The 15,724-nt window shown below is 27.8% G+C and overlaps 2 protein-coding genes across 4 annotated transcripts; one reads left to right on the top strand and one right to left on the bottom strand.

Moving 5' to 3' along the window:
• The first annotated feature begins 2,300 nt into the window (after positions 1 to 2,300).
• LOC113793266 (PP2C-like domain-containing protein CG9801) lies at positions 2,301 to 7,310 on the top strand. Its single transcript, XM_027343278.2, has 7 exons — positions 2,301 to 4,631; positions 4,702 to 5,198; positions 5,270 to 5,460; positions 5,575 to 5,662; positions 5,813 to 5,926; positions 5,994 to 6,326; positions 6,450 to 7,310. The coding sequence occupies exons 1-7, from the start codon at positions 3,595 to 3,597 to the stop codon at positions 7,106 to 7,108; spliced, it is 2,919 nt and encodes a 972-aa protein (XP_027199079.2). The 5' UTR covers positions 2,301 to 3,594; the 3' UTR covers positions 7,109 to 7,310.
• Positions 7,156 to 15,224, bottom strand: GlcT (ceramide glucosyltransferase). Of its 3 annotated transcripts, none has more exons than XM_075822018.1 (9): positions 13,585 to 15,224; positions 11,053 to 11,446; positions 9,467 to 9,611; positions 8,837 to 9,041; positions 8,663 to 8,775; positions 8,368 to 8,546; positions 8,217 to 8,303; positions 7,963 to 8,152; positions 7,156 to 7,890 (listed from the first exon to the last, which is right to left on the bottom strand). In XM_075822018.1, exons 2-9 carry the CDS (start codon positions 11,178 to 11,180, stop codon positions 7,717 to 7,719), a joined length of 1,221 nt encoding a protein of 406 aa, XP_075678133.1. In that variant the 5' UTR covers positions 11,181 to 11,446; positions 13,585 to 15,224; the 3' UTR covers positions 7,156 to 7,716. The 3 variants fall into 3 exon arrangements, with proteins under 3 accessions (XP_075678133.1, XP_075678134.1, XP_075678135.1); XM_075822019.1 differs by having other exon boundaries at positions 13,626 to 15,224; XM_075822020.1 differs by having other exon boundaries at positions 14,627 to 14,646.
• Between the last annotated feature and the right edge of the window lie 500 nt (positions 15,225 to 15,724).

The following is a 15,724-nucleotide window of genomic DNA, read 5'->3' as shown; positions in this document are numbered from 1 at the left end:
GTGATGTGATGATAATGATGATGAGAAAGGTGGATAAAGAAATTACAGATTTTCTTTTTCTTTCTTTCATGAAAGAAAAAACATCGTTCATTGTTAAGCAGTTGTCAAGGACATTTTGTAAATGATTTTTGGCGTAGCTATGGTTACAACCACCACCACCACAACAACAACAACAACAAAATCATTAAGTTGATGATGGACAAACAAACAAAATAGGATGAGGAAATCTTTCTGACATGTCTTTTTTTTTAATTTCATTATTCTGTATTGCCTTGAAAATGGTCGAATAGAATGAATTTTCTTTTTCTTTTTTTCTTCTTCTTTGCTAAATCATAAAGCAAGGTTTTTCAAAGATTCACAATAAAAGTAATGAATGTTGAATAATAAGGAAAATAAAAAACAAAAATATTCATTATTAATTTATGTTTGAAATTTTTTATTTTATTCAAACAAATTCTTTCAGTGAAAATTTTCTCTCAATCACATTGCAATCATCATGAATAAATTCCCGACAAAAAAAAAAATCTATCGAATGTCAACGGAAGACAAGAAGAAGAGATCAAAGGCGTTGTTCGAAATCACCATTACAACGATGATTCACATAAATAATTCTTTCGAATGAAACAATGAAACAAAGAAAGAAAAAAATCCATATTATATTACCATTTCCATAGTGATTTATTTATGACAATCACAAGAATAAAGATAACAATTGGGAAATGTTGTTCATTTGATATGATGATGGTGATTGCGTGTCGAAATCCATATCATCATCATCATCATCATCAACGACAATAAGATGAAATTTCAGACTGAAACACACACCATAATAATAATAATAATGTCATGTCAATTTATGAATATCAAACTGGACAATGGATGATTTGCAACAACAACAAAAAAAAATTTATCAATTTAATCATATTTTATGGGATTTATATTGTCGAAATGAATGAACTTGTCGACTTGTCGACAACAAACATTCTTTTTTTCGCCATTTAAGCCAATTTTATTGATCTTTTTTTTGTTGTTTATTTGTTACTTGAGTAACAGAAGAAGAAAAAAGTCATTAATGACTCCAAGGTGTCGACCCGATTTAAGAAAAAAAAAGAGTTCAATTGTCATTTTTATTTATTTATTTAGATTTGGAAACTATGTGGCAATTTTTTTTTCATCTTTTTTTTTTGTTTGACAAGATATGGAATGAATGAATGAATGAATGAAAAAATGGCCTGTATTTCAAAAATGAATAAGAAAAAAAAACAAATTTTTTCCTTGTAAGACTTTTCTTGAATGATGGGCGCTGGTTTTGGTAACCATATTTGATGATAAAAACCGATAATGTCAATGACATTCAAAATTTAGAGTACCCAAAAAAAAAAAATTTAAATAATGAACCTAAATAATGAAAATGATTAACATTAATTTTGAATGGATCAATTGATAATGATCATTTGATAATTGAGAAAAATCGAATCGAAAAGATCGAAAAAAATAAAATGATTTCAAAGCCTATTTCTACTACTGTATGTTTTGTTTTGTTTGTTTTTTCTGGATTTTATGATAATTGTATACACACACACACACCGATATTATACTGATATGCCTGCCGGTGTTAATAACCGCGGACCATATCCGGATATTATTACACACACACACACATACTTAATGTATAAAATTACAATAATGATGATGATGATGATTGGAAAAAAACAGAAGAAATATTTCAGATTTCCATTAACAATTTATTCGGGTCTATGACCTCAATACATATAATGAATGAACGCCCAATCATCAAAAAAAAACAATAAATGGATCGAATGAATCTTTTTATTGTTGTTGTTGGAACAAACAAACAAACATAGGTAAAATAACAAACAGAAAATATCAAGATTCAAATTGAAAAAACAAAAAACATTTATTGTTTCTCATCATCATCATCATCATTATCATCGAGAAAAGTTTAGCTCGATGAACCCAAATGTTCATTATGGTTCGATACATGCGCATCAATTCATGAATATAAAAAAAACATCATTCTGTTTCCAACAATTATTCTTGTTGTTGTCGTTGTTGACATCATTCATTTCACACACACTATATATATCATTCGCAAATTTATCTATAGCGAACCAAAGCCAACCAGTAAATGAGTATAGATAGAAGAAGGGGCCAAACTACAAAACTACAAAATAACGTAAACACAAACACTCCATCCATAACTTTTTTATTATCCAAATCATCATCAATGATAATGATAATCATCAACAACATCAATTCCATTTGAGTTTTAAACTTGCTACTACAACACAGACGATTTTCTTTTTCTTTCTTTTTTTATTTTCCCGACAACCACAACAACGATCAGTCAGCCAATGTTACGACGATGTATAAATGATGATCTTATGGATCCAGCTATAGTTTGTTATTATTGTTGTATGTATGTGTGTATATTGCTAATAATTTAGCAAAATGGTTTTGAAAAAAATGAATGAATGAATGAAATGAAATGGTTTGTGTGAAATGAGAAAAACGATGGAAATACATTGAAGAAATAAAATAAAAAACATTGGAAAGAGAGAGAGAAAGATCGTTTGTGTAATGTAGGATTGGACAAGTTTTTGTTTAATATTTTCGGTTGCTCGCGTGTTTTTTTTCTATAATGCTGTTGGAAACGAATGAATATATCCAATATACAGAGACTAACATAAACACACACTGTACATAGTGAATATTATCGTCAAATTGAGAGTCTTCGTTTGAAACACACATTGATATTGATGATGTTTGATGGTTGATGGGAAAAAATTGATCAATCGCGAATGATGATGATCATCATCATTTATAATCGAATGATTCGAACTAAAACCTGATGAAACGTATTTTTTTATAATTTGATTATTCAGGTTTTTTTTCTGTTTCTGTTTTATTGTTTTTTAAAATAAATATGATCATCGTTGTTTCTAACCAACCAACCAACCAACCATTTCATATCATAATTGATTGTGATAAAAAATCAATTTTGGTGATTTCAATTCAACTAACCAATCGACTTCAATATCTGTCTACCTTATGGAATATTTTTGTAATTGAATTCTACCGCCATCATTTTATCGAAATCAATTTTTTTTGTAAACACTTAAATCAACGACAAAATGATGATCAAAATTTACAAATAACAACAACAAAAACAAAATCACGAGATCAATCGAAAACAAAAATGAAAACAACAACAACAACAACAACAACAACAACATCGAACAAAAACAAATAAAACCGACCTGGTTTTAATGATATTTTCACTTTCAATAGCAATTATCCACTTGTTTTATTTTGTTCCGTTTTTATTATATAAAACGACGATTATGATTATCATAATTCATCAAGCCAAACCATAATGTTGTTTTTCTATTGCATTCATTAAGCTCTAATTTCCATTTTCATTTAAAACTTTTTTTACATTCTCTCGGTGTGTGTGTAGGTTGTATGTGGATTCAATTGTTTGTTTTGCAAAGAAACAAAAAAAAAAAAAAAAAAAAAGATAACAAATAAACAAACAAACAAAAAAAGAACATAAAATCAAATGCATTAAACATGCCTACATTAATTGGTCGTTTCAATGAATTGCTACATAATCTTTCCTCATCATCATCAACATCAACATCGAATCATTCATCGGTACCATCAACAACAACAACAACAACAACAAGACAACATCATCCACCATCAAGATCAAGTTCGAATCGTATTGTATCTACTGATAATTCTTCGAAAAGGCAAATTGTAAAACGATCTAGTTCAAGTCGTCCACAACAACAACAATGCAACAAATCAATAACAACAACAAAAACGGTGAATAGTACAAATCATCCACATAATAATAATAATAATCGCCGTCATGGTTCGGTGGTTACGGGTAACAATAGATCTTCTGAACAAGAAAGAGGTATGACCGGTAATCGACATCGGGCTAGTTCTTGTATCAACAATTCTCATCATCATCAACAACAACAACAACAACAGCCACAACATCGTCATCTAAGTCATCATTCTTCATCAAAAACACCAACAACAACAACAAAACAAAAATCATCTTCTCGTGAATCGAATTCGAATTCTAGTAGTGGTGGTGCTGGTGGTGGTAAGCTTCAACAACAAAAATCACATCATCATCATCATCGAAGACATTCGATTGCTAGCATGTCGAGTATTTCGAATAATAATAATAATAATAACAATAATTCACATCAATCCAATTCAAATTCACCATCAAAAGCAACCAATAATAGTTCAATAACAATGATTAATAACCGTAAAGATTCCAATAGGATTGAAAAGAATAATAACAACAATAATAATAATGGCTATAAATCTTGTATAGCTACAAAACCATTAAAATCGATAAATCATAATGATAATGTTATTGTTGATGAATCATTGACAAGTATGTTGGTTCGTAAAATGAAAATTGGTGCCATTACCCGACGAAATCATAATCATCATAACCATAATCAACCAACGACAGAAATTTTTCATAAAAAAATTTCAAAAATTTCAAAAAAAGATGTTGAATCTGATGATTTGATTGATGGCGAAACAAAAGGTTGTTTTATTAATCGTTATCTAGATGGGTATGTACTAATTTTGAAACAAAAATAATAATAATCCGAATTATCTAATTTGTCATCATTTATCATTCAGATATTTAACAAAAAATCATCCGGATATAATATCGGGAAAAACCTGCTATGATATGCCTATTAAAGAGATTGAATTATTAGAGACAAATATTGTTTCTGCTTGTACTGGTCCAAGTGATGGTCTTCTAACCATTCATTCATCATCAAAACCATTCGAAATTGCATTAGATGATGGTATTGATTTTATTGATGAAGATTATCCTGATTCATCACTTTCATCGAATGGATGTTCAGATCATCATTCATCACCACAAAATTCGGCCAAATTATCCACTTCATCCGATGTTATATCATCAACAGATACTGGTGATGTTATAACATTTTCCGATGTATCTGATAGACAAACTAAATCATCATCATCATCATCATCAAATAATCATGAGACAATAATCATCGAACCTGTTGCTGGTGTCAACAATTGGAATCGATTCGATGATTTTGCTTATGGTATTTCAACTACATTATATGAACAACACCCTTCAACAAAACAAAGAGCCGGTATGTAAAAATGATTATTATTGTATAAAATGTCTAAAAATTTCTCATCCAAACAAAACAAAATAACATAGGTGATCCGATTGCCGATTCATATGCAATATGTGTACGAGAAAATAGCGCTATTTTGGCATTAGCCGATGGTGTAAATTGGGGTGAAAAAGCATGTCTAGCATCAAGATGTGCCATACATGGATGTGTTGATTATCTAAACAAAGCATTATATTCAACAGCAACTGATTCAACTCGATCTCGAAATACTATGGTTAGTTTGATTATTTTTTTTTTCTCTCGAATCGAGGTTTATTTCTTCGATTGAATAAACTAACTAAAACTAAAATGAATTTTCTTTTATCGTTTTCTATTTGAATGAATTCAGGACATATTTATTGCTCTATTACGTTCATTTAATGCTGCACATAATATGATATTAGCACAAGGTGGCCATTTAACAACACTTTGTGCAGGTAAATTATGATGAACAAAATCAAAATAAAAAAAACAAAATAATAATAATAATGATGACATATAAACATTAACCACAATGAAAAAACAAAAACAAAAAATTTAAACCAATTTTGTTTATTTTTCATATTTTCGCCCTACAATTACTATAGCTGTAATTTGTCAATTGAAAGATTCGGATCGTTTTATTGTATGTACTTGTAATGTGGGCGATAGTTTGGCCTATGTTTATAGTAAAAAATATGGTGTTCGAGAAATAACACAAGGTATTTTTTTATATTAAAATCATATAAGATTTTTTAAAATAAATTTCTCTTTTTTTCAAAAAAAAAGGATCACATGATATATTTTCAATGCGTGATATGAGAGATGCATTGGGAGCATTAGGACCTGTATCAGGTTCTGAACCTGAATTAAATAATCTTACAGTTGCAATGACTATTGTTGATGTTGATGATATTGTCTTTCTAACATCGGATGGTATATCGGATAATTTTGATCCTGTTGTGGGAAAATTTGCTATACCAAAAAAAGATTTAACAAAAAATTGCGATGTGAATGATAATCATATGGATGCTAAAATATTGGTCGATAATTCAAGAAAAAATAACAATGATAATGAAACAAATTGTGAAAAAACTAGTTATATGGCTAAACGAATGAAAGGTATGTGAATTGTTTGAATGTAGATTTATTGTTTGTGATTTTTTTTTGTTGTTACTATTTTTTAACTACAAATAACACATTGATTTTTTTTTTCTTGTTATTATTTGATAAAATTTACAATAGTAAGAAAACTTGTACAAAGATCAAATAGTAACCCAGAAAAAAGTAGTGCAAAATATCTAAATTATACATCGAAAGGTTTACCATTGGTTTCGGCACAACAACGTCATGAATTAACATTACTTCGTATGGAAGATCTCATTATGAATGGTGTAAATGGAATTTCATCATTTATTCACCATAATAATGGTGATGAACATTCATCGAACCATAATAATAATAATAAAAATTCAAAAAATAATCAAATAACTGCCAAAGATCTCTGTTTATTGATGGTTGATTTCTCAACCAAATTAACAATGGCTAAACGAAGAATACTTGAAGATCCGGATCTTTATACAGATGACGATAATAATGGTAATGATAATGATGGTGATGATGCATTCGATAAACAACGACGAAGAAGACGTATGGTTGGACAGAAATTAGCACAGTTACCTGGAAAATTAGATCATGCATCAATCGCTGCCATTCAAGTTGGATTCTATGGTTCATTAAGAAATAAAAAATCAAATATTTATACAACAACATCAATAAACAGACAATTCAATTCAAAGCAGCATTCCTTGGAAGCTCGATATAATCTCAAATTAAAAGCAACATTGGCCAGATTTGAATCACAAGATTCATTGGAAAGCATCACTGAATCTGGTCCTATTTAAACAATTTACCTGTTTTTTTTCTCTCAAATCTAGGAATTTATTTTGGATTTTTGTTTTTTGAAACATTTATTATCTAATAATCATGTCCGGTGATGTTTTTTTTCTGTTCTGTTCATTTTATTCGAATTATGTATTTTTTTCTAACAAACTTTATAACAAAAATTTTTAATATTCAAAATAAAATTAATTGATTTGAATTTGACATTTATCATTGATTTTTTTTTTGCCAACATAATCCTTTGAGTAATGATTGAAAATGGCAAATGACGTCAAAACATTTGAAAATTTCAAATTTGAATTTAAAATTGTTTATTTTCATTTAATTATATATATTATTAGAAAAATAAAAATAAAATTTTTGTATCATTTAAAATTTTTTTTTAAATATATGATTATATACAAATATATATCTTGAACAGATGATGATGATGAATTCCCCATAATCCCACCATTTTGTTTAAAAAATAAAAACATTGAATCACTGGGTATGTTTATTTATGTGCAAGGCGTTGATTGATTTATTTACAAATTGATTTGAAAACAATTGCTGATGAATGATTTGAAGGAAATAATAGGAAAATTTTTTTTTGTTTGTAGATAATAAGCTGCTATAATTTAGGTTTGACTTCTTCGGCAATACCACCCCATTTTAATTTATATGTTCCTGTACGCCAACTAATATCTGGTTCCCATAAAGCTCTTGTAAATAGGACCAATGCGAATGATTCGCGTAACAGCCATGCAATGACAAAATCAATTTTACTGAATGATAATGATGAGTTCTATGTGAAACATTGGTTAAAAAAAATATCACATTATCACATGAAATGAAACCAAAAAATCAACAATATTACTTGAATGATTGATAAAAGCGTATAATCTAAAAGAAACCACAATAATATATGAAACAAATAAATGGCAAATGGATCGATTTGTATTAAATAGCTGATAGCCCATGAGGCCATTGCACCTAATACAAAACATTCGGACAATGGTTCCAACAATATCATATGTGGTATCATGGCTATCCTTAATTTGGCCCATCTAAATTAATGATAATTTAAATCAATTATAAAACGGAAATTCGAATAAATCAAAAAAAACAGACCTTGTAATACGCTTCTGGAACGTTTCAATATCAGATGTATATGAGTTTTGCCATGCTGGCTGTGTACTAATTCTTAATTTATAGCCTCTATAATAAGGAAATGAATAATTTATCTAGAGATATTTCTACAAATCATTTTTTTCTATAATACCTATCAGTGAATGATTTTGCAAAGAAAAAATCTTCGGCTAAATAATTGCCAAATGCGGCAATACCTCCAACTTCTTCAAGTAAATCTTTTCGCATCAATGCAGACATTCCCGTTGGACAGTTGATATTTAGACAATCGGCTGAGAGATATATACGTGCGTGTGCCGTTCCAAAATAAACCTATCAAAATTAATTAAAGAAGATTATTATTATTATTAATAAATTAAATCAACGAAATTTAATAAGGAAACGTTCGATAATTTGAAACGTCTGGACAATGTATGTTTTCGACTTACTTTTTCCAGAACGGCAGGAAATCCTTTTCGATCACAAACGAATGGCATTTGATGGACAAGTGCAACATCTTCTTTCATGGCACATACCATATCTAATAATGTATCATTTTGCACTATTTAGTCGGAGAAAAAAAAATGACATTTAATGACATAAATAATAGATGATCAACTTACTTCGAATACCAGCATCCGAAACAAGTATAAGTTCATATTTCGATGATAAATATGCTGGTTGCATATTATTAATTTTAGGATTAACACCAACTTTAAGGCCACCGATAAATAGACGTGCATCGATTTGTGGATATTTTTGTATTAAATTTTTAACACAAATAATGGCAGCATCTTTTTCATCTTGAACACAGAATAATAGCTCAAACTGTTCGATGGAAAGATAAGAGGAAAAAAAATTGACATTAAATCAAATCCAATCAAATAATCATCATTCAATTACAATTAATCAAATTAGTGTCAATTTCATTATGAAGTTATTGTCATGTCAGAAAAGGAAAACAACAATGATGAGAGGGAAAAATTAAAGATTCCCTTTCAAAATAACAATGATTATCTGGATAACTAACCAACAACAACAAAAAAAACCTAAAACTGAATGATTGTCACGATAAAATTATATTTTTCTTTCTTTCACTATATAAAATAGACAATGACTATGAATGATATGTTTTTCCTGTTTTTATTGCTTGCTTGCTTGTATTTGTTTGTTGTTAAATGAATTGTGTGTTAATATAATAATGATAATGATGATGACAATGATGATAATGTTAATGTTTAATGGATACTTACTTTTGGATAATTTAGTTGAAAAAATGTTTCCATATTGGAATAAAGATTTTGATCAATACCAACTAAAGGCTTTATAATGGACACGCCTGGTAATGACATTTCTTTTATTGAATCGGTATCGATTTTTTTATGTAATACTCTTTTGCTATCATTGTTTTTTGTTCGTTTGTTCATATCAGTTTCCAAGTGATGATTATGATTATGTGGAGAGAAAAAAAAGGGGAAAGATAAAAAAGAAAGATAAAAAACAGTATTGATTAATGCATTGATTTTAATATATTTTGTTAGATCGAATAGTCGAATAACAACAATAACAAAAACAAAATTATTATCAGTTATAAGGTGATTACATATCTTTGATAATAACCGAATTTATTCATTCATTCTTTCCTTTTTTCTGTTGCTATTTGAATACCTTGAAATCGTATTATAAGACAAACGTTATTTAGTCATATATAAAACATACACGCACATGCATATACGCCCTATTAAACTCATTCTTTTTTCTCAATATCGATCCGAATTTTGTTGTTGTTCACCAAAAAAAGAAATTAGGCTATAAAATTGATCGAAATTTTTTTTTATCAAGAAGAAAAAGTTACAAGAAATCTTGTGACATTTAAAACCAGATCTTAATGTGTGTGTGTGTATATCTATCTCGCTCTTTTACTCTTTCTTTTTATTCAGGTGCAGCCAATCAACATGTCGATTTTGATTGAAATTAAAAAAAAACAAAAAGTGATAAACGAAATCATTGTGAAATAAAATAAAATCAATCGAATCGATTAATAGGTCACTAGAACTACAAACCGAAACATATCCCAGGGAACAGAACGAAAAACAAAAAAAAATCAAACTAAACCAAACAAACTTTGACATAAAAAATAGAATAATCATCGAATATTTTTTCCCCCAACACAATGTGGAAAGCTCTACATAAAATACCAGAGAAATATGACCAATTCATCAGGAGAAAGATATTTTTTTAAAAGAGAACGAAAAAAATTCGTTATTCATTTTCAACTAACCAGGCGAAACAAAATGAAAATGATTATAGAGAAAAAAAATCTGTCACTTTTTTTTCTTGATTTGTTCTAAATTTAACACATTTCACACAATGGCTATCGAATTTTGAATTTTTGTTGTCGTCATCGTCATGAATTAACCAATAAATGAATGGTTATTGTCATGAATATTATTGTCCAAAAAAATGAATAACAAAAAGAAAAACCAATCAGAAACAATTCAATACGGTAATGTAACCTTGAAATGATTGAATGAATATTATCATTAGTAATTAGTTATGAGGCACTAAATGGGAAAAAAAATTTAAACAAACTAACTAATCAAACAAACTATTGATGAATGTCTTTTGTATACAGCTACAAAAAAAATAATGATTTAATATTGAATGAATAAAATGAATTTGAAAAATTCTGCTTACGTCCTTGAAAAAAAAAGTTGATGGAACAAAAAAGCATCAAGTATTCTTTCCTTTTTAAATTGTTTCATAAATATTTCATCATTATTCAAGCACAGACACACACACGCACATAAAGAAATTAAAAAGTTTTCAAATAACATACCCATGAACTAATGCCAAAAAATGCATAAACCAAACAAATGTCCATCCACAAATAATGATGATTGCAATACCGGTTAGTATATAACAGACAGCCTGATGTTCCATAACGATGTTGTTGTTGATTATCATCAATTGTCGTTGATAATCGTGATGATGATAAATCACAACAACAACAACAATAATAAGTTGAACAATTACAACCGATTAATGATGATGATGGTCGCCAGTTTGTTCCGGTTAATATTGATGACCATTTGTTGTATATAAAATAATCGATATTTTTACATTGATCAATGATGATGATGAGTATGATGATGAGTAGAATGATGGCAATGGTCAATAAGAATCGATAGTTATTAACTAAAACGATAATATAATGATGACAGTCCATGCATCTATATTTATTTATTTTTTTGAAGAATAAAGAAAAGAAAGGAAAAATTTTAAATTGGATATTATAAAGTTTTTGTTGACAATTTCATTAACAAAAAAAAAAAATCATCATTATTATCTTCTTTTCCAGTAATAATAAAAAATCAACAACAGACAACAAATACAAACAAACAAACAAAAATTGTAGAAGATGAAATCATGCATGATTAATATTACGTGATTGGAGAAAAAAACACTTTGATTGTGATTATCAAAACAACCAGAACAAACAATCATTTAGTGGCAAAAAATACTACTGCTACTGATGATGACAATAATAAGGTATTTTTGATAAAAAAGGTCGTTGATCATGACGGTCATTCAATCATTTGTAACTTTTTTTTCTAAAAAAAATTTCAAAGCAAAGGATGTTCAGAACAACAACAAAATATACATTCAGTGTAAATACAACAGGATATAAACATTTTCCAATGAATGTCAAAACAACAACAAATCGTATCGATTAACAAATGTTTTCACAAAAAAAAATCTATTTGCAATGATTTTTTTCATGTTTAAATCAAATTATTCAACAACAACAACAAGATTGATATGTATCCTATTTCAATTGAAACATTCATCATCAATTTTTTTTGCTTCTTAATTAGAAAATTTATGTCTTGTCATCAAACATTTGATATCGATTATATTTTGTTTTTCACGCCATTTCTTTATCACACACACAAACAATCAATGTGTATTTAAAATTTAAAATAGGATTGGCTTCGCGGGCAATTATTTGTTTTCTCTCTTACACCTCTAATTACTAGATTGGTTAATTATCATATTATCACCGGTTTCAATAATAATACAGTGAGGAAAAAAAAGCCACCAATGTCTTGACATCATTATATTTTCGTTTCTGTCATTTCATTTGAATTTAACATTAACCAAAAAAAAAATTGTAATATTTTCTGTCGCATTCCATTCATATAACAAACAAAAAAAAACAATGATAGTTTTGATATTTGTAACCCAATAATTTCAAGAGTCACAAAACATCATCATCATCATCATTTAATAATTATAGTTCAACATGTATAATACTAAAAATTACTTGGAAAAGAAAACATTGCATGAAAACAGACAATAGCAATATATTTATAATTTTAAAAAAATCCTTTCGTTTTTTTAAATATTAAAATAACTCATTATCAAATTCTAATCAAGTACACTTGATTAGAATTGTCGCAGAAAATATTTATCATCAGCAAAAAATATTGATGAAACTTTGTTTTGCAATCAGAAATCAATCCGGATTTCTTCACGATTGAATAATCATCGATTCACATTCCTATTTTTTATATAATAAATATATATCGAGTGGAAAAACAACAACAAAAATGTTCATCTTTAATATTCAGTTTGTTTGTCATTTACTGTCATCATCAAAGACGAACAGAACATATTAAAAACAAAAAACAAAAATTGAACAGAACAGACATTTGATGATGATGATGATGATGAAGATAAAGTCATAAATGATATTGGTTGACAGTATAACAGAGTATAACTTAATTCTAACTCATCATCATCAGTGACAAATCAAAGACAAATATAACAACATATCAAACAAACTGTATATTTCTATCTTTGTTTCGATAATGAAATCGAAATCTATAATCGAATCATTTCATTTTTGTTGTTGTTGTTATTTTTCTTTGTGTAGGTGGTGGTGGTGGTGGTGGGAGGAAGCAAATTTATTTTTCATTGTCAATCGAAGATTGATTGATTAATTGAATGATATTGTTATTTGAAAAAATCAATTCAAAGTTTTGAAAAACAAAACAAAACAAAATAATTTTATCAATCAAAAACCATGAAATTGAAAAAAAAGAAAACAAAAACAAATCGCTAATCAATGGATTGGAAACAAACAAACAAACAAACATACCTCATTTCTCTTTTCAAATTGAATAAATGATTAGATAAAATGTTGAATAATAATGTTCAGTATGTACAGTTGTGTAATGGCATGATTTTGAGGATAAACAAAATTTAAAAAAAAAAATCATTGACACCCACACATATACGATGAATCATATTGAAATAGTAAAAAAAAAGAAACAGAAAAAATTTAATCAATTTTAAAATTTTATACCGGAATTTTTTTGTTTTGTCTTTATTATCAATTCAATTTACCCATAAATGGATAATGTTGCTGGATGATTCGAGCTTTGTGAGATTCGAATCGTCGACAAAGACGACTACGACGACGATGATGATGATGATGATGAACAAAGAAACATTCGAATTCGAATTCGAATTTTATTTTTTCTTCGCTGACAAATTATTTTCGTTCGTTTTTTTTCACATGTTTAATTTACAAAAATAAAAATATAAAAATGATGAATTTGTTCGATGGAAAATTAAAAAAAAAGAAAAAGAAATAATGATTTTAATGGTGATTTGCATATATGCGTTGAGAATTTTTTGTTACATTAAAAAAATAAATAATAAATATTTGGAATGAAAATGAACTGAATCTACAATTGATTGATTGATTCGTTTGTCAATTTTGGTTGTTGTTGTTGTTTAGTTTATCTTGAAAATTATTATTATATAATATCAAGTTCAATCGATCGATCATTCAAAATCAAATAATAATAAAGTAGAATTGGACATCCGATAAATTTCAAGGCAACAGTATTACAATTGAATATATAATATATATGTAAATGAATCTAGAAATGTAGAGAAAGAAATATATTCGTCAAAAACAAATAAAAGAAAATTATCGATGATCAATATTCGATGAAAATATAATAACCAAAATTTCAATTAGAAAATTATCACATCATAGTTATTTTTGAGTATAAAGAATCTGATGAGAATGATGAGGAATGATGATTCATTTGTTGCAATGTTTTCTAATAACAACAACACCCAATTGATAAACAACCAAACAAACAAACAATTTTAGTTATTGATAGGATAGGATGATTGCATTTGATTGATAATTTAGATGGTGGAAAAAAATATACACCATTAAGATTGTTATGATTTGTGGGCGACAAGGTCCTCCCACCACATTCAACAAAAAAAAAGAATCAAAATCAAATCAGGTGTACATGATGATGATTATTATGATGCGGATGGCGACAGGTTATAAAAAAAAGAAAATTGGTTTTATTAGTTCTTACTTCACAAGTGATAATTAATTTTCTTGTAGGAAAATTTCTTTGTGTTAATGAATGTTTAAAAAATTTTATTGTCTTTTTTTTGTAATGATGCTGATTGAAAAATTATTTTTTTTTTACTTGAAAACTTCAATATCATCGTCATTCATGGTTGATGGTTGTTGTTGTTGTTTGTTGTTTAGAGGAAAAGAAACAGTCAATGATCAATGATGTTATATGCTGACGACAATGATGATGATGATGAAAAAATTTTTACAATCGGCAAAAAACTGATACATCATACACATTGGAGGATGAAGCGGCGTGTTTTTTTTCTTTCCTTTTTCTCACTTTCTTTCAATCATCAATTTTTTCGTTGTGTGTATATATTCTGGGCACTATGTGTTAATGGCGCGATTATAATTATACATCGTGCCCGGGATAATATTTTTTTTTGGTGCCCGTATACGATAATAATCAGAATAATAAATTATGGATCCATACGCCGACAATAATAATAATAATAACGTTGACGACCACGACCACGACGACGACGATGAAGAAGACAAAACAAAAAAAAATGAATTGAATATTTTTCAACAAAGCAGAAGCAGTAGCATCAAATTATTATATATGAAAATAGGAATAGAAAATATAAAAAGAATTGTCACTTTCACTTAGAATAATTAGACTATACAAGTAATATAATATATATTATCAGCGCATGGCTTTATCAAATGGTTTTGATGATCATCATGATGATGAAGATGAGTATTTCGGTATCGGCCAAAAGTATATATATATCGATATAATGAAGATGATGATGATGAAAATGAAGAATGAAGAATGAAATGATTTTCTTCTTCTTCTTCTATTTGTTGTTTGCAAAAAGACAAGTTGTGATCATTATTATTTTTATTGACTAAAAAAAAAATATTTGTTGGATATATATGATGATAATGGTTGCGACAAACAATGATAACTTTCGAATGAATTGAAATGAAAATGTAGAAAAAGTAGAGGAACAATATTCGAATCGTTATGATTACGTACAGGATTGATCAAAAGGTAATGGTCACAATTGTATAAATAATTCTTGAATGTCATTACTATTATTAATGC

The sequence above is a fragment of the Dermatophagoides pteronyssinus genome, unplaced genomic scaffold (genome assembly GCF_027571235.1).
Source record: "Dermatophagoides pteronyssinus isolate colony J.1.1.1.1 unplaced genomic scaffold, Derpt_VIB-CSIC_2022.12 sq0014, whole genome shotgun sequence".
In the NCBI taxonomy this organism is placed as follows: domain Eukaryota; kingdom Metazoa; phylum Arthropoda; class Arachnida; order Sarcoptiformes; family Pyroglyphidae; genus Dermatophagoides; species Dermatophagoides pteronyssinus.
This window is presented reverse-complemented; position numbering and strand designations above follow the sequence as displayed.